Source organism: Prionailurus bengalensis, chromosome E3, assembly GCF_016509475.1.
Source record: "Prionailurus bengalensis isolate Pbe53 chromosome E3, Fcat_Pben_1.1_paternal_pri, whole genome shotgun sequence".
NCBI lineage: Eukaryota > Metazoa > Chordata > Mammalia > Carnivora > Felidae > Prionailurus > Prionailurus bengalensis.
The window spans coordinates 38,663,689-38,681,869 of NC_057357.1; the positions used below are offsets into that span (position 1 = coordinate 38,663,689).

The window sequence follows — 18,181 nt, forward strand, 5'->3', positions numbered from 1 at the left end:
TCCTGCCCTGCTTCAGAGCAGGGGCCCAGCTTTTGTGGGGAATGCGTCCCTGCCAGGAGGCAGCAGGACAACTCACTGGGGTCATGGGGTGGGGAGGTGCTGCCTGGGGTCACGGGGGCTTTGTCACTCCTGGCTTGGTGCAGAGTGTTCACCAAACCCTCTAACCGAGTAGCATTTCATTCTAGGAGTGCCCCAGCTTTCCGTTCTTTCTTTTCTTTCCAGAGAATTACACGTTCAGACTTCTTGGAAATTGAATATTTTCTGAATCAGAGTAGGCGTTTTTAAGGTGTTCTGCGTAGAGATAAAGGCTAAGGTCATGATATTTGTAAATCTAGGAGTAAACTTAAAGAAAAGGCAAGTTTTTATACCTTGTAGGAACGTGGATGTTGATATGTTGGGCTTCGAACCCTCCAGGTCCTTTGTGGACATTCGAATTCATTCCTTTCTGACGTGTGTGGGACCCAGCAGGCCGGTGCATCTCATGTAGGTCTAGACTCTGCCACGGGGTGTCTTGCATTGTCTGACGTGTGTCCTTGAAAGCATCGGGCATTAGGCACCTCCTAACTGACCCCAGGCTCCGGCTTGGTGGCCTGGAGTCAGGTGAGCGATGCTGTCCTGAGGGGCTGATAGTAAGGTGAGTTTCCTGCCCAGGGGCCTGGAGGCATCTGTGTTTCTGTGGTCTCCAAGGGCAGATGGCGCTGCCCACGCCAGGCTGCAGACCTCAGTGTCAGATAGGGGGGTCGCCTTCTTTCCTCACAGCGGTCCCTCAGTTGGCCATGCTGAGCGAGAAATTACAGAAAACTAATGTGAGACTGTGTGAGTCCCCTTCCTGATTACCAGGTAGGGGGGGATCACCTGCTGGTTTCTGGTTTTTAAATGTACTAATTTAAAATTATTTACATGTATATTTTTTAGTGTTTATTATTTACATTTAGAGAGACAGCACAAGCTGGGGAGGGGCAGAGAGAGAGAGGGAGACACAGAATCTGAAGCAAACTCCAGGCTCCGAGCTGTCAGCACAGAGCTCAGCGCAGGAACCGTGAGATCATGACCTGAGCTGAAAAGTTGGAGGCTTAGCCAACTGAACGACCTAGGCACCCCCAAATGTACTGATTTTAAAAGAATTTGGACAAGAAGAGAAGCAGTCAAGAAGTATTCTTTAAAACATGGTGAGACTGTTTCAGACCATTAATGTAAAAATTTGGATCCCTCTTAGGTGTATATTTTTTTCTCCCCCTTTTCCTGGGTGTCACAGGGTGAGGAAGGCTGGCCTGTGTTACTTCGGGCTCCTAGAGGGGCCGTGAGCGCCGAGGCGTGTCTGAGTCTGTGGGTTTGTGCCTGGTTGAGGCCTCTGCCTGCCTCGCGCACCTCTGCCCTGCGTTGGGACTCTTTCTTGGTATTTGATATGTGTGAGGCTGTGTTCCCAACACTTCGCTGAAACACCCACGCTGCTCAGCGTTCAGTCACTTGTGATTTCTCCTGGTGCCACTGGGTCTTCTGGGCAACGGCTTGCCTCGGACAATTCCATGTGGGCACCTGCAGCAGCGGCCAGATGGAAACACGTCAGGGTGTTGTGTTTCCGATGTCTTTTTCATGCTTGTTCTTTCCGCGTGTTTGTCTTTTCAGGAAAAGCCACTCTGTGTCCTTGGCGGACCCCAGCCCCGTCCAGGAACCCCGGGAGAAACCTGGCTTCGAGCTTCCACGCCGCACGGCTCTTCAGCTCGCAGGCTGCTGAGGACCGGACGGAGGAGCCCCTGCACTCCATCATCCGCAGCACGGAGACCGTGCAGGGTACTGTGTTCAGCCGGCCGGGGTCCGCGGAGCCGTGGCCTCGTTGCTGGCCTGTGAGGGGAGGTTTTTGAGGCAGAAGCAGTGATTGGTAAAGCTACCCACTTGCTTCGGATGGAAGGTCTTCGTGGGAGGGAGGATTCCCCAAAGCAAAGCATCGTCTGTTCCCGTCTTCGCAGGGATTCCTGACCGCCGTCCCGGTGTCTTGCCCCCCTCGGGTGGTTGCCCGGGAGTCCGCGGCGGGGTCCTTCCCCAGATGGGGATTTGGGGCACGTCCGCTCACGATCTTGGAGGCGGGATGGAAACTCGGTACTGGCCCTGCCGGCGCAGGACAGCCTCCGACGCCGTCCTGTCCGCTCCTGGGCCCGGGAGAGCAGTCTGTGGAGCGGGGCCATTTCTGGCTTTCAGATGACAACACCCACTGTGATATTTGGGTTAAGAAGTGAGGTTTTGTTAGTCTTCCGAATGATTAATTTGGAAGCCACAGTTCTGAAGAATAGAATGCGGGGTCTGGTTGTTAGAGGCAGTACGATTCTCACGTCCAGGCACCTCGGGAAGGGCCGGCCTCGATGTTCCCTTGAGGTGGCCGTCCCGCGTGACAGGTGAGTGGCAGGAGGCGGGGGAGGCTCCCTTTGCCCCTTTCTGTGGACGGAGCGGACCCACTGGCTCGTTCCTTGCTGGGGCCTCCTGCCTGAGAGCCCCGATGGCTTGGTTTCTTCCTTTTTTGTTTACTCTTGTGAAAAACGTTTAAAGCTCATTACCTGAAACAGTTGTTTGGATGTTATGTAGCATATTCTTCCACGAAAATAGAAATTACACTTTATTGGTTGTTTCTGTGATTCATTACTAGGTTCCATTTCCAAACATGAGTTCCAGGCCGAGACAAAGAAGCTTCTGGACATTGTTGCCCGTTCCTTGTACTCCGAGAAAGAGGTGTGGCACCTGCTAATCACTGCCAGCACAGCGGGGTTTTTATTTTTGGGGGTGGGGGGACACACGATTTTTATGCTCTTCTGGGGAAATGCTAGATAGTCTCTTAGCTGTGAGAACACGTTAAATCTCGACAGGTCCCGATCTTAGCTACCGGCAAGAGGATTTTAACTAAAATCTATTCGGGTTTCACAGACAGATAGGCCCAGATGATTCTTCCTGCTAGATTGACTCTGGGGGTTAATTGATCTTGCTGATAGTTTAGAATCCCTTCCAGATACTGGCACGGGGGCCCTGCTGGGATTCGTTTCTGCGGTGGTGGAGTCGTGTCGTGAGGCCATGGGAGGGAGACCCTAGCCCTTTGGCGAGGGGGACAGGGAGATGAAGGGGAGTGAGGGGTGACAGGCAGTGTGGGAGAGGAGAAACGGTCCACTGCCGGCTCGTTACTGCTGCAATGCAAAGGGGAACTCTGAGCACGATATTCCAAAGTTAAAAGGGACTTTTTAGGGAATACTTTCAAGCCTTGTTCTGTCACGCACTGTATTCAGGTAGCCCCGTGGTACCCAGAGGTGTGTCTGTGTAGGTGGAAGTGCTGTTTGAGGTAAAGGTGCTTTCTGGACACCGGTGGTTGGGCCCTGGGGCTCCTTCCTCCCCGCACATGCTCGACCCTCCTTAAAGCCATGGGTCCTTCTTCAAGGGTCAGAAGAAACCCAGGTTGGGGGATAGGTATTTGGACATCCCTGGTCAGGAGTCGAGTCAGAAGTGCTCACCCGGGGCTCTTAAAATTTGAGCTGACGAAACAGATTGATGCTTGACTCCGGGCTTGATTTTGAGGGTCAGAGTTTCCTCCTCAGGGCTGTCAGGGCCTCACATCATTTTGTGACCTGCCCCCGAGGACAGTGAGTTGTGTCTGAGAACACTGGGGGGTCCGCACGCCGCACAGCTTCTGCGGCGCTGCATCGTCCTTCCGTGTCCGCAGGTGTTTATACGGGAGCTGATCTCCAACGCGAGCGACGCCTTGGAAAAGCTGCGGCACAAGCTGGTGTCTGAAGGCCAAACGCTGCCAGAAATGGAGATTCACTTACAGACGGACGCCGAGAAAGGCACCATCACAATCCAGGTACCCTCCGAAGCGCCCTGATGCTTGTCGTGCGCGCAGGTCCTGCCTTTCTGTTTCGCCTCTAGGCTCCAATTGATGGGCCGACTGTCTTCATCGCTAACTCTTATTTTCATGTAGTGTAAAAATAACGCTCATTCAGTGTAGAAAATGTGGAAGACACGGATAAGCCGAACAGAAGCAAATTTCAAATCACCCCATCATTCGAGGCTAACCACTGTTACCATTTTAGCGTATATCAATTTAGGTTTTTGGGGTCTGCATTTACTTACATATCTAAACATTTTTAAACCACACATGTATTTTCTATGTACTTTTTACATTTTTAACTGTGCTTTTTCTCTTGTAATGCAAGTTCCCCTGTGTTGTTATGTATTCTGTGGTACTTTTTTTTCTTTTGAGAGAGAGAGAACGTGTGTGTGAGACAGAGAGGGGCAGAGGGAGAGAAAGAATCCCAGGCAGGCTCCATGCTCAGCTCAGAACCCAACAACGACCCTGAGCTCCTGATCTGAGCTGAAATCAGAAGCCCCCACGCCCAACCGAGTGAGCCCCCTGGCGCCCCCTGTGGTACTATTTTTAATTGCAGCCTGCCATTTGGATTAACAGTCTTGCTTTAGATGAAGTAATACTTTGGGCTCTTGTGGCCTTTTGAATATGTTCAGGTCAGAAAGAAAGGCAAAAGTGGGGGGCTTATCAGACAGAGGGCGTGGGGGACGTAATATTGCCGAGACGGCTGCTTTCAGGGTCCTGGGGTGATGGCTGGAAGTGCGGGAGGTGTGTCTGCGAGGCCGAAGGACGCGCTCCCGTGGGGTCCGAGCGGATGTGTCTGACGGGGACTTCCTGCCTCCACCCAGTGAGCTTGGTTTGGCCGCTCAGGACTGTGCTGGAGCACGTGCCTTGGGCTCTCTTGCTCACTCACTGCCCCCGTTCCACGTGTGTGCGCCTACTTTGCTGCTGTTGTTTAAAGAAGCTTTCTCGAGGAAAGACTCACATACGGTAAAGTTCACCAAGTTCAAGTGTACGCATTCATGGAACCACGGTTCCATCATGATTTCCTCCCCCCAGATTTCCTTCTCCCTTCCCGGCGGTCCCTGTCAGCCACTGATCTGCTCTCTGTCCCTTTGGCTTTGTGTTTTCTAGAATTCCATATGAGCAGAGGTTGAGTCTCCCCTCTTTCACTTAGCATAATGCTTTGAGACGCATCCATAGTGCAGCACGTAGCAGTAGCTTGTTTGGTTTTACCCGGAGAAGTATTCTGCTCCGTGCCCGTATCACGGTTCATTCCCCACTCACCACTCGATGGGCACTTGGGTCGTTTCTGTTTTGGGGGTGTAAGAGGTAAAGCTGCTGTGGACACATGTTTTCATGTCTCTTGGGTGAGTATGTTGGAGTGGGTGTGCTGGGTGAGTGTGTGTTTAACTTTGACTTCCCCGAAGTGGTCTCCTGGTTTGCATTCGTATTAGGGGCGTATGTCCAGGGGAAGTCTAGCTTCCACACATCCCTGCCGACACCTGTTATTGTCAGCCTTTTAAATTTTAGCCGTCATAGTGGATGAGCTGTGAGTCCCATTGTGGTTAATTTGCATTTCCCTGATGATTCAGGGTTAATGCTGAGCATCTTCTCATGTCTCTTTGCCATTTCTGTATATTCCTGTGTCCAGATTTTTGGTTCGTTTTTAGTCAAGTTGTTTTTTTCTGTTGAGTTGTAAGAGTTCTTCATATATTCTGGATAGAAGCTCCATATCAGATACACGCTTTGCAGGCACCCTTTTCCCATTCTGTGGCTTGCCTTTTTGTTTTCTTAGAGGTGATTTTTGTGAAGCAAATTGTAATGAAGTCCAGTTTATCACCTTTTCGTTCCCTGTTTTGTCCTTTCCGTAGCCTCAGAAATCTCTGCCTCTTCCACGGTCGGAGATTTTCCCCTGTGTTTTTTTCTAGAAGTTCTGCAGTCTTCGCTCCTGCTCTGGGTCTGCGGTCTGTTTGGGGTGTGGTGTAAGGGGAGGGCCAGGGTCGAGTGCCCATGGCTGCCTGGATTCAGCGCTGTCTGCTTTCCTTTCCCCCACCGAATTATCTTGGAACCTTTGTTAAAAATCAAGTACCACAGTCTGTGCAGCTGTGTTTCTGGACTCTGTCTCTTTGGTCTGTGTGTGTCTGCTAGTGGGGAGCGTTCTAGTGTGGCTTGGCCCATGTGACTAGAATTAATCTCTCTGATGACGTGTGGGGTGTGACTTCTCTGGGTCCTCACTGGCAGCTATAACTGATGCTTCTTGCCCCTGGGGCTGTCCGCCCGTGTCTGTCCCAGCTCCCCCACGTGCTGGTAGCCCGGAGCTTAGCGTGCCTCTCTCCTCAGGACACTGGCATCGGGATGACACAGGAGGAGCTGGTGTCCAACCTGGGGACGATTGCCAGGTCGGGGTCAAAGGTAAGCCCCCGTGGCCCCATCCTCGGGTGCTGCAGCCGCTGCCCCGCTCAGGGCTCCAGGGTCTTTCCTCCCGGCAGCTCCGACCAGAGAGGGTAGGACGCCAGCTTCGGCAGGAATGTTCTCAGGCGTGAGCTCTGTGCTGGCGCTGTGGGAACACTAGGACGTGATTTCCTTGCCATCACGGGGACCTTTGAGGTGGTTTCTCTTTTTTGTCGATGAAGAGGTGGAAAATAAGTACTTTGCCCGTAGCTAGAAGTCGGCCGACCCCAGGCTCAAAGCCTGTCTGTCGGAGTCTGGAAAGCACCGTTGTGCCTCCTGCTTTTCTCCAAATCCTTGCTCAGCGATTGCTTGAGCTCCCTCAGCTCGAGGCAGAAGGCCCGGCAGAGGTGGCGTCCTTCCTCTCCTGCCTGTCAGCACCGTTCACAGTAGTCCCATCTGCGGGCAGGCGGCCCTTCACGGCCCCTCTGTGGGGACAGGCGGGCGGGCGGTCACGGGGCCTCTGCCAGCCTGCGACCAGGGTGAGGTGGCCGTCAGCTGCCTGTGTACTTCTCCTTGGCGACTAAATGCTTTTTGTTTGTCTTGTGGGCCTAAGTGGTGCCTAAAATAGTCCTTTACGAAACTGCTTGAAATAGTTTAATTGTTGGTCCAAGGTGATTTGCAGAAATTCTACTTTTAAGAAACGTTACCATAACCATTACTCGCCAACCACCCCCCCCACCCCACCCCCCCCGCCCCGCCCCGGTCCGCATTACATCTTTGGTTACGTCCGTCCCTGTCAAGGAAAGTCTGTGCCCTCACATACGGTACCCACTGGCTACACACGGTTGTTTGGATTTCAATTAAACGTGATATAAAACTTCATTCCTCGGGTGCAGTAGCCCCATTTCAAGTGTTCGACAGCCAAATGTGGTCCACAGCCATCGTGGAACACTTCCTCCACAGACGTGATCGTGGTGATGAATGTGTGCGTTTTACTTTATTTTTAGTGTTTATTTTTGAAAGAGAGAAACAGAAACAGTGTGAGCGGGGGCGGGGCAGAGAGAGAGGGAGACACGGAATCCGAAACAGCTCCAGGCTCTGAGCTGTCAGCCCAGAGGCCGACATGGGGCTCGAACCCACAGACCGTGAGATCATGACCCCGGTGGAAGGCAGACGCTCAACTGGCTGAGCCGCCTAGGCGCCCCTGTTGTACTTTATTTTTAATCTTAGGAACGTTGATAACATGAGTTCTAAAAATCTAGTGCCTTCTGTACCGTATCAAAATCTGTATTTGGTGTGTACTCTTTCCGCGTGAAGCTTAGAGTCTGAGAGACATGCGGAAGGCACGTTCAGGCGTCTCCCCACATCCCGAACTCCAGGGGCCACTGCTTTCTGTGCTCCACTCGCTCAGACCACCACCGCCCCTGCACCCGAGGAGTGTGGCCCGCAGCCGACAGGCAGGCCTGTGGTTCTGAGTTAGACACGGACTCAGCGTCCCACAGCCCATCTGGGGTCCCTCAGCCGTCACTTCCCACACTGCCCCACGGTGTGTGACCTGGGGTGAAAAACCACTCGGTGTGATTGCGTTGAGGATTAAGTGTGACCTCCGCCTGCACTCCGGGAAGGACACAGGGCGTCGCAGATGTCTATTCTCTCTGGGGAGGGGGCACCCTCCCTCTGACCAGCCTTCGCCACCACAGGCCTTTCTGGAGGCGCTGCAGAGCCAGGCAGAGGCCAGCAGCAAGATCATCGGCCAGTTCGGAGTGGGTTTCTATTCGGCTTTCATGGTGGCTGACAGAGTGGAGGTGTATTCCCGCTCCGCGGACCCGGGCAGCCCTGGTTACCAGTGGCTCTCAGATGGGTGAGTAAGTGAGAGCAGGCCTCAGGTCACACACGGGGCCACCCCAGGTGCGTGCACTGAGGCGCACTTAGGCACACGGCTAAAGTGTTACCACTTCCCTTGGGAAGTTAGGGTCTCTTACCAAAATGCCAGTGGACCTTCGTGGGCTTTTTTATGAAGCCCGAACCTCAGGCTTTGGGAGCTGGTTGCTCCTTCCCTTGCAGATGGCCCGTGGCACGTGTGTGTCCGCTGTGGTGTGTGGTTTCAGAGGGCGGCCTGTCACCAGCTTGGCCTCGGGACCAGCCGGCCTTGCTGGACTTGGTCGTGCAGGAGCCCGTTCCTGAGTGCTTCCCACCTCGGACTCCCGGGTTTGGCTCCCGGGCCTGCCCGCCCCTCCTGTGCCACTCAGGCCCCAGGAGCTGCCTCTTAGATGCTTGCTTGTTCGCCGGCCCGCATGGGGGCCGTTAGCTGGAGGGTCCAGGAGAACCTCGAGACTGTTGGAGGAGAACGGCATCTTGGCCAAACGGAAGCGTGTACTTCTTTTTTTTTTTTTTTTAAATGTTTATTGATTTTTGAGCCACAGAAAGAGAATACAAGCTAGGGAAGGGCAGAGAGAGGGAGACCCAGAATCTGAGGCAGGCTCCAGGCTCTGAGCTGTCAGCACAGAGCCTGACGTGGGGCTCGAACTCACGAACCGTGAGATTGTGACCTGAGCCCAAGTTGGAGGCTTAACCGACTGAGCCGCCCAGGTGCCCCTGGAAGCGTGTACTTCATTAGCCCCAGATCTTTGTTTCCGGATCCTGCTCTCCCGATGGGAGCGCAGCCCATCCCCCTCAGTCACAGCTGAGGCTCCTGTGTGCCTCCCGCCAAGGAGATGTTCAGAGGAAGCGGGCCAGGATAGGGACAGGGTGCCTTTTGGGGGCGCATCCCCTCCTTTTGTACTTGGGAAACAGTTTCTCCGCCTGGCCTCTGCCAGAGGTCCAGAAACCGGGAGTTCACACGCGTCTCCGTGCATCTGCCCTTTCCACCCAGTGTCGCATGGCAGCAGCGGGGTCACTTCGGGTGACCCTAAACACCATGAGGGGGCGCCTATGATCGGGAGAGCCCCACGCCCCAGCCCCGCATCCCACACCCCACCCCGGCAGCCTCTGTCCCTGGAGGAGACACGGTGGGCTCAGAAACGGTGGCACCCAAGCTTGTCTTTCTGGGCATCGACGGTCCCAGGTGGAGGACTCGTCAGCTTTGCTTCGTGCCATTGGCTTTCCCTTCCCCACCTCTTAGCTCCGGGGTGTTTGAAATCGCTGAAGCCTCTGGAGTGAGAACTGGGACCAAAATCATCATCCACCTCAAGTCAGACAGCACAGAGTTTGCCAGCGAGGCCCGGGTTCGAGGTGAGTGGGAGTCTGGGCCACTGTGATGTGTGTGCGGCAGGCTTAGGGCGCTTCCGGGGTTGGCGGCCCAGGCCCGCCTGGGACAGAGCCCCTGTGGCTCCGTGCGGGACCAGAAGCCAGGCCCACTGGCGCGGTCAGGTTTTGTTCCGTCTTCCACCCTCGGTGGTCGTGCTCCGCCTGTGTGGAAGATGCGTCCCTCACCCCTCACCGAAACCCAGAGCGGGGGCTTCTGTGCGGTGGTCTTGTCGTCGTGTGTGACTGACGGCTCGTCAGAGGTGCCGAGCGCTTCCCGTGAACTCTGTTCATGCCGCCCAGAAGGTGTGGGCGTCTCACGGTGGCCTGGGCCTCAAGACATCTATCTGCCTCCTTGCACTTCTGCTCACTTTGTGCAGGCAGGACAGTGTCCCTGCTGTGACCTGGCTTTCCACCTGTGAGACGGCCACACCGAGTCCTCCGGCGTGCTGTCACCCCTGCATCCACTTCCGCAGCTTTTGCGTCCAGAGGCTCCCTGTGTTCATTGTTGTTTCACGTGTGTGTCTCTTCCAGATGTAGTGACAAAATACAGTAACTTTGTCAGCTTCCCCTTGTACCTGAACGGAAGGCGCATTAATACCTTGCAGGTGAGACCCTGGGCTGCATGAAGGGCTCAGGGGAGGCTGTGGGGACAGGTTGGTACATTTCAAGGCCAGAGGAACCGAGGTGGGACTGGGTGGCCCTGTGCCAGCAGTGGGGTCCCTTGCGGAAGGCGAGATCCCCACCCTTCTGTGCCCCGTCCTCGTGCCCTGGGTATAGCTCACACTGTGCAGTTCATTGGTTCTTGGTGCGCTCACCATCGCCACAGTCCCGTTTTAGAACATTCTCGCCCCAAAAAGGAACCTGCCTGCATTAGCAGTGACTCCCCATCTCCCCTCCCATAGCCCCCAACAACCACTCGTGTGCCTGTTCTGGAAACTTCACATCAGTGTGGAATCAAACACTGTGGCCTTATGTATCTGGCTTCTCATCGCCATGGTTCCAGGTTCATCCATGTGAGCCTGTGTTGGTGCTCCCTTCCTTTTTACGGCCAGGTTCTGGTCCCACGACCAGGCCACATTTCTTTGTCCATTTACTCAATCTGTTCGTGACGTCCTGCAGGCCCGTGCACGTCCTCCGGGCTGGCCCTTCCTGACACCCTGTAGCAGGGAGGGGACACTCGTTCTAGAACCTTTTGTGTGTCTTTGTGGGACAGCCCCCCCTCCCCACACTGTCTGTCCCACGGGGCTGGTCCTTGGCTCGTCCTGGGTCCACAGGCTCCAGCGGCCCAGCTCTGTGTGGTCGTTGGGAGGCTGTATCTTAGACGCCGCATCCCTGTGACTGTCCACTTCCAGGCGGTCTGGATGATGGACCCCAAGGACGTGGGCGAGTGGCAGCACGAAGAGTTCTACCGCTATGTCGCTCAGGCCCACGACAGGCCCCGCTACACCCTGCACTACAGGACGGACGCGCCACTCAACATCCGCAGCATCTTCTATGTGCCGGAAATGGTGAGGCCGGCGAGTTCGGGGCAGCGCTGCGAGTGCTTGCCTGCTCTCCCTGGGGTGGGGGCACTGCCCAAGGTGACCGCATTTCTCAGCAGCGCTGGCACTTTCCCTGAAGGGGACAGATCACAGGCATCACAAAAACTAACTTGGCAGCATCAGAGTAAAAGCAGAGCCCCCGCCTCCGGATGGATGAGCGCAGGGGGAGGGGTGTTGCACATGCTGTCTTGGTGGAACAGAACCGTTGGGCGAGGGGCCCGGGGGAGGCCCGCAGTGCAGGGGCGCCATGGCGCTCTGATGACTTGGTGGGCACTCTGTGCTTGCGCTTGGCCCTTAAACCCCCTGGCTCGCAGTAGCCTGGTGAAGGCTCTGATGAATCCTGTAAACAGGGAGACCTGCTCGGGGGTTGGCAGAAGTTCCTGGTGTTTTTGATGGCAGCCCCCATAGGTCCCAGGGCTACCCACTTGGGAAAGCACTGTGAGACTCGGTGCTGAGTTCCACAGACCAGCAGCCCCAGCGTGTCCTGGGGTTTTGGGGAGTGTAGATCTCAGCCCCGCCAGCACCTCCTGAATGGAGCCTCCGTATTAGCAGGATCCCAGCGTGGTGTGCGTGCGGGATGCAGGCCCCAAAATGCTGCTTTAGAGCAGAAGTCGGCAGATGGTTGTGACTAGTTTGGGCTTCACAGGGCCCACGTGGCCTGGAGCGCTGCCCCCAGGAAACGCTCGCGAGCCCGGCTGTGTTCCGGGAAACTTGATAGCCCCTACAGTTCGGATTTCGTGTATTTTTCACATATCATGAGATAGTCTTGTTCTGCTTTCGTTCTCAACCATTTAAAAACGGAAAAGCTGCTCTGGGGCTGCACAAACCAGGTGTTGAGCTGGGTTTGGTCTGTGGCTATTGTTTGCTGGCCCTGACCCCTAGCACCTTGGCTCTGTTCACAGGGACATGCTGGTTGTTGCTTTTTATGTCCTTCAGGGGGAACGGGTGGGGGGCAGCAGCTGCCCACGGAAGTCCCGTGCCCTGCTCCCCCTGCCGAGGGCCCGTCGGGGTCCTCCCTAGGCTCTTCCTCTGAGTCACCATGTGTCCCCCGCAGCTCCTGGCACAGGCCTCCTTAAGAAGGGGTGGCTCTGAGTTGTCCTTCGTGCTCCCACATGACATCATAGGTTCTGCCTCCTCGTGGGTCCCTAACACTGCTGTTTCCTTGTCCCCAGAAACCATCCATGTTTGACGTGAGCCGGGAGATGGGCTCCAGCATTGCGCTGTACAGCCGCAAGGTCCTCATCCAGACCAAGGCCACCGACATCCTGCCCAAGTGGCTGCGCTTCGTTCGAGGTACAGCGCTGATGCCCGTGTCCGTCGTGTGAGTCGAGGCCCGCAGCCCCGGGACTGAGCGGCTCCCCGTGCGTGGCCTGGGGTGCCGACCTCGGCAGAGAGCGCTCGTCTGCCCTGAGCACCGGGTCGCGGTGGGCAGCCACGGCGGCAGGCTGGGGTAGCTGGGCAGACCCAGGGCGGCCGTGGGAAGCTGCTTAGCTCCACCCAGGAAGCTTCTTCCCCTCTGCAACCACCACGTCTTGGTTGAGGTGGGGCAGAGTGACAGAACACGTTTAATTTGAATTCTTGTAAGTTTCAGGTGTTTTTTTATTGTGTATTGTTTTGTTTTTTAATGTTTATTTTTTGGAGGGGGGGGGGGGGGAGACAAACAGACAGACATAGAATCCAAAGCAGGCTCCAGGCTCTAAGCTGTCAGCACAGAGTCATCTGGGGCTCAAAGTCACAGATTGTGAGATGGTGACCTGAGCCACCCAGGCGCCCCCTCCCCTTTTTCTTTAAAGTTTATTTTGAGAGACAGCATGAACAGGGGAGGGGCAGAGAGAAAGAGAATCCCGAGAAGGCTCCATGCCCAGTGGACCCTGATGTGAGGCTTGATCTCACGACCTTGAGATCATGACTAGAGCTGAAAACGAGTCAGACACTTAACTGAGTGAGCCATCCAGGCACCCCATGAGTTTCAGGTTTAATGTTCATTTTTGAGAGAGAGAGAGAGACAGAGTGAGAATGGGCAAGGGGCAGAGAGAAAGGGAGACAGAATCTGAAGCTGGTTCCAGGCTCTGGGCTGTCAGCACAGAGCCTGATGTGAGGCTCAAACTCATGAACTGTGAGGTCAAGACCTGAGCTGAAGTCGGACGCTTAACTCACTGAGCCACCCAGGCTCCCCGAGCGAGATTATAGTTTTAAAAAGAATTTAGCACCTAAACCTTCGTATCACCTTAGCATACGACGTGCAGAATGTCCACAGTATACTTAGGGCTGTGAACACAAAATCCAGAAGTGGTCTTTAGAGTGTCAAACCGATCCTGAAATCTCAGCAACTGTTCCCCCAGCAGAGGCTCCCTGGCCTCACCAGCTTTCTTCTGGTCACGTTGCCACGACCTGGGCTGTGTGCACGAGCTCTGGGGCATCAGCAGGACTCGGGCCGGCATCTGGTGCCCCAGTGAGTCTCCCCACGCTGTCCTTCACCAGTTCGCTGTCACACACGCATGGTTGGACTTGGAGTCAGGTTGGGAGGGGGAAGGGAAGGCCTGGCAGGGAGGCGGAGGGGTGTGCAGTGAGGGCCGGGCAGAGCGCGGGCCCGGGGACGGTCCTGATGGGCCTGTGTCTCCCTCAGGCGTGGTGGACAGTGAGGATGTCCCCCTGAACCTCAGTCGGGAGCTCCTCCAAGAGAGCGCGCTCATCAGGTAAGCCGCCGAGGAAGGGGCAGGGTGGGCGCCTGCGGGAGACGCAGCCCCCTCAGCGTGCTCACCTTGACCCCCGAGGGGCCCCGGCGACTTCCAAGGGGCGGGGAGCAGAGAGCGGCCCTGCTGCGGGACTTGGCCTGGGGGGCCGTGTGTTGGGGGAGACGTGCCCTCCCTTGGTGGCCGTGACAGGGGAGACCCCAGGCGCGCTGCATCTGAGCTGGAGGAGGCAGAGAACAACCACAGAGCCAGGAGAGATCTGATGTGTTGGTGTGCAGGTGACCCTCTTGTGGAGAGGTCGCTGTGGAATCCCTCTGCTCTGAGGTGGCTCCATTTCTCTGCTCCCCGTCCCGATTGTAGCAGCGGCTCCTGTTCCCGAGTGCAGATTCTCCCCCGGGACTGTACGGAGCCTTTCCTGTGTGGCCCATGTAGTCTTTTGCGGGGGCACCGCTAGGGGTCCAGGTCACGGTTGCAGAAACCGTGAGTTAGAGAGGTCATGCCGGCCAGCGGGTACACCTGCATTGGGTGCGGGAAGAGCAGTGACCGCAGCCTGGCAAGCGGGCCCTCACTTGTGAGTAGTCCGTTCCTGGCGAGGTTCTCGTAGCACTTGGCTGAGGGGGCGTCTGCCAGCCTCTCCGTGTGCAGTTACTTTCCCCCTTTGTCACTGGCGGGGGCGGTGTCGGCCGCGTGTTCAGTGTAGGGTGTGTTGTGTGCGGGAGCCGATTTCCCATTTTACTCATCGGGTTGTGATCTGTTACTTTCATTATGGATCTTGATGCCAAGACCGTCCCGGGTCGGGCCAGCGGAGGGAGCCCGCGCCTATGCCTGTCACCCGCCCCCACCTTACTTTCTGCCTCCTCGCTTTGGGCACGAGATGGTCCAGGCTCACCTTGTGTTCTGCCTGCGTCTTGTCCTGACCCCCCTGGAATTGCTTATTCCTTTGAGGAGCCCTGGTTCCTCTGAACAGAGAATGGTGCTGAGAAGTCAGGGTCTGCACCCTGGGGACACCACTGCTGTTGGGGTGTCCCTCCTCCCAGGCCCTCTTAGCAGTCAGAGCCAAGGAACGTGTGAAGTCTGCGTGTGTTGATGGGCGTCTGTACTTCTGTATCAGTACGTGTTCGTATGTCTGCTGAGCCTCCCAAATACCAGCTGGCACCACTGGGACGTCCTGGTCTTGTCCCTGCCCATGTCTGCTCCCGACCCCGCCAGAGAATGGGTCGGCCATGGCCACTGCCCCCCCTCATGTTGGTGCGTCCTGTCCCAGCTTCTGTGGCTGCCCCAGCCCAGGTGCGGGTGCTGTCCCGTCCTGCCCCGTGGTTGGAGGTCTGAGTTGTTCAGGATGGGAGCAGAGAGGAAAGCTTAGATGAATAGGAAACTGTTGATCTCCCGCCCTGGATTATTACAGAAATACACTGTAATTTCACTGGTTTTTAAAGAAAGGCAAAATAATAAGGAAATAATTACGCTCTTCTGTTATTGAGAGAGTGAGAGCACGCACAAATGAGCGAGGGACAGAGAATGCCACAAGCAGCAGTCCCAGGCGGGACAGAGAGAGAGAAGCAGGACTCACCCTAAGGCGGGGTATGGGCTCACCCGATATGGGACTCCCACCTCACAGACCGTGAGATCATGACCTGAGCTGAAGCCAGATGCTTAATGACTTAGCCCGGGTGCCCAAAAATAAGAATACCCTTAATTTCACTCATGAAGTTGCTCGTAATTTCACGCCACTGTGAAATGCCGCAGTAAACACCGTGTTCCCCAAGAAATCCAAGTTTTATAAAACTGGTGTGTGCGTGTGCGTGCTGTGTATACCGCCTTGCTCCTAAGCGCAGAGTTCCAGTGCACAGAAAGCTACCGGTAGGTCTTTGCACACACGTACACACTGTTTGCTGTGATTTATCCACGTTGGGATTTTTCTGGTGTTTCTTTCCATTTCAGCGTCATTTCAGCGGACCATTTTTTTGATGTCATGACGGACCATTAGAGGAGGTGACGTTTAATGGCCCTCCTGCTTTTTATCCTCAGCCTGTTCTTTAGCGTTCAGCCCGGGGGCTGTTCACAGTTGCCTTCTGTCCTGTGCGCCACGGTGTGATGCCTGGTCCATAAAGCTTGCCGCCTCCGGTTTCCTGAAGTGTAATCTGCGATTGGATCCCAGGCTGTGGTCCTCCACAAGGGTGGCGGGGGATCGGTTCGCATTCCTGCTACTAGGGGTGTCTCCCCAGCTGGGCTTTGTCAGGGGTCCCCTTTTTGCTTCACGTTTTTTTAGTTTCACCAAAATAGTGTATTGTTTCTGCTTCTTTGGTCATTAGTGGGGATGAACGTTTTTCATATGCTTCTGCCTTTCGTCTTTCATGAAAGTTGTTTGTTGACGGTAGACGCGTTTCTGTTCTGTAGGAAACTCCGGGACCTTCTACAGCAGAGGCTGATAAAATTCTTTGTTGACCAGAGTAAAAAAGACCCTGAAAAATATGCCAAGTTTTTTGAAGATTATGGCTTATTCATGAGGGAGGGCATCGTGACCACTGCTGAACAAGAGGTCAAGGTAGGGTCTTTGTTTCTGGGCCTTTCTCTGGGCTGCCGTGGGCTGTGGAGGAATCTGGTGGAGGCCAGAAATCCGAACTTCCTGGGACGTGACCGTGGCATAGCCGGGCACTTGGCAGGGGTCAGTAGAGGCAGCGTTTGGCCTCCAGGCCTCTGTTGGATGCAGCAGGCCTGGCGCCACATCCTGGAGCCTCCTTACCACGTCCCACGGCACCGAGCTCTTCCCCGCCTGATGCTGGAAGGAGGTGGGTGTGCGCTGTCTCCTCCCACCAGCATTCAGGGTGCTCAGGAGATCACTAAAGGCAGGGGACGGGGCAAGGTGCCTGGTTCCTGGGGTGGGAAAGGCATGTTCTCTGGGTGACTAGTGGAAATCCTTTTCTTTTTTTAATGTTTGTTTATTTTGAGAGAGAGCACATACATGTGTATGTACAAGCAGGGGAGGGGCAGAGAGAGAGAGAGTGTGTGAGAGTGTGACAGAATCCCAAGCAGGCTCCGTGCTGTTGCTGTCAGTGCAGAGCCCGACCCGGGGCTCCCACCCATGAACTTCGAGACCATGACCTGAGCTGAAGTCAAGGATTAGACGCTTAACAGACTGAGCCACCCATGTGCCCCTGGCGGAAATCCTTCAATGTGGTGCCTCTGGGGCCAGAGTTCAAATACTTAAAAATGATACGATCATCAGGCACCTGGGTGGCCCAACTGGTTAATTGTCCGACTTCGGCTCAGGTCATGATCTCACCATTCATGAGTTTGAGCCCTGCATTAGGCTCTGCACTGCACCCTGGTCGTGCAGGCACGTGTGGTCTCTTTTTCTCTGACTCAGAAATGAGTATACATATTTTTTAAATTTAAATCCAGGCCTGTTAACATAGCGTAGTAATGAGTTCAGGAGTAGTTTACTGATTCATCACTTACATACAACACCCAGTGCTCATCCCAACAAGTGCCGTCTTCAGTGCCCATCACCCATTTAGCCCCTCTCCCACCCGCTTCCCTCCAGCAACCCCAGTTCGTTTTCTGTATATAAGAGTCTTTTATGGTTTGCCTCCCTGTTTTTATCTTATTTTTCCTTGCCTTCTCCCATGTTCATCTGTTTTGTTTCTTAAATTCCACATATGAGTGAAATCATATGATCTTTTTTTTTTTATGAGGCAGAGACAGAGCATGAGTGGGAGAGGGGCAGAGAGAGATGGAGACACAGAATCCAAAGCAGGCTCCAGGCTCTGAGCTGTCAGCACAGAGCCCGATGTGGGGCTCGAACCGATGAACCGTGAGATCATGACGTGAGCCAGAGTCTGACTCCCAAGCAACTGAGCCATCCAGGCGCCCCGAGAAATCATATGATCTTTATCTTTCTCTGATTGATTTCACTTAGCATAATACTCTGTAGTTCCATTCAGTTTGTTGCAAATGGAAATATTTCATTCTTTTTGATCGCTGAATGATATTCCATTATATATATATATATATATACTACATCTTCTATGTCCATTTGCCATTCGATGGACATCTGGGCTCTTTCCATACTTGGGCTATCGTTGATAGTGCTGCTACAAACATTGGGGTGTGTGTGCCCCTTTGAACCAGCATTTTTGTATCCTTTGGATAAATACCTAGTAGTGCAACTGCTGGGTCATAGGGTAGTTCTGTTTTTAAGTTTTTGAGGAACTCCGTACTGTTTTCCAGAGTGGCTGCCCCAGTTTGCACTCCCACCAGCAATGCAAAAGAGATCCTCTTTCTCCGCATCCTGGCCAACATGTTTTGTTGCCTGAGTTGTTAATGTTAGCCATTTTGACAGGTGTGAGGTGGTATCTCCTTGTGGTTTTGATTCATATTTCCCTGATGATGGGTGGCGTTGAGTATTTTTTTCATGTGTCGGGTGGCCATCTCGGATGTCGTCTTTGGAGAAACTGTTCGTGTCT

At 54.6% G+C, this 18,181-nt stretch overlaps 1 protein-coding gene across 1 annotated transcript in view; it reads left to right on the forward strand.

Moving 5' to 3' along the window:
- TRAP1 (TNF receptor associated protein 1) overlaps positions 1-18,181 on the forward strand; it is a 48,918-nt gene that overhangs the window by 22,336 nt on the left and 8,401 nt on the right. The window contains exons 2-12 of the mRNA XM_043560718.1: positions 1,627-1,791; positions 2,639-2,721; positions 3,698-3,838; positions 6,185-6,256; positions 7,936-8,096; positions 9,357-9,466; positions 10,013-10,086; positions 10,834-10,989; positions 12,195-12,315; positions 13,649-13,718; positions 16,113-16,260. Of these exons, the coding sequence (XP_043416653.1) occupies positions 1,627-1,791; positions 2,639-2,721; positions 3,698-3,838; positions 6,185-6,256; positions 7,936-8,096; positions 9,357-9,466; positions 10,013-10,086; positions 10,834-10,989; positions 12,195-12,315; positions 13,649-13,718; positions 16,113-16,260 (1,301 nt within the window). The remainder of the gene's footprint in view (positions 1-1,626; positions 1,792-2,638; positions 2,722-3,697; positions 3,839-6,184; positions 6,257-7,935; positions 8,097-9,356; positions 9,467-10,012; positions 10,087-10,833; positions 10,990-12,194; positions 12,316-13,648; positions 13,719-16,112; positions 16,261-18,181) is intronic.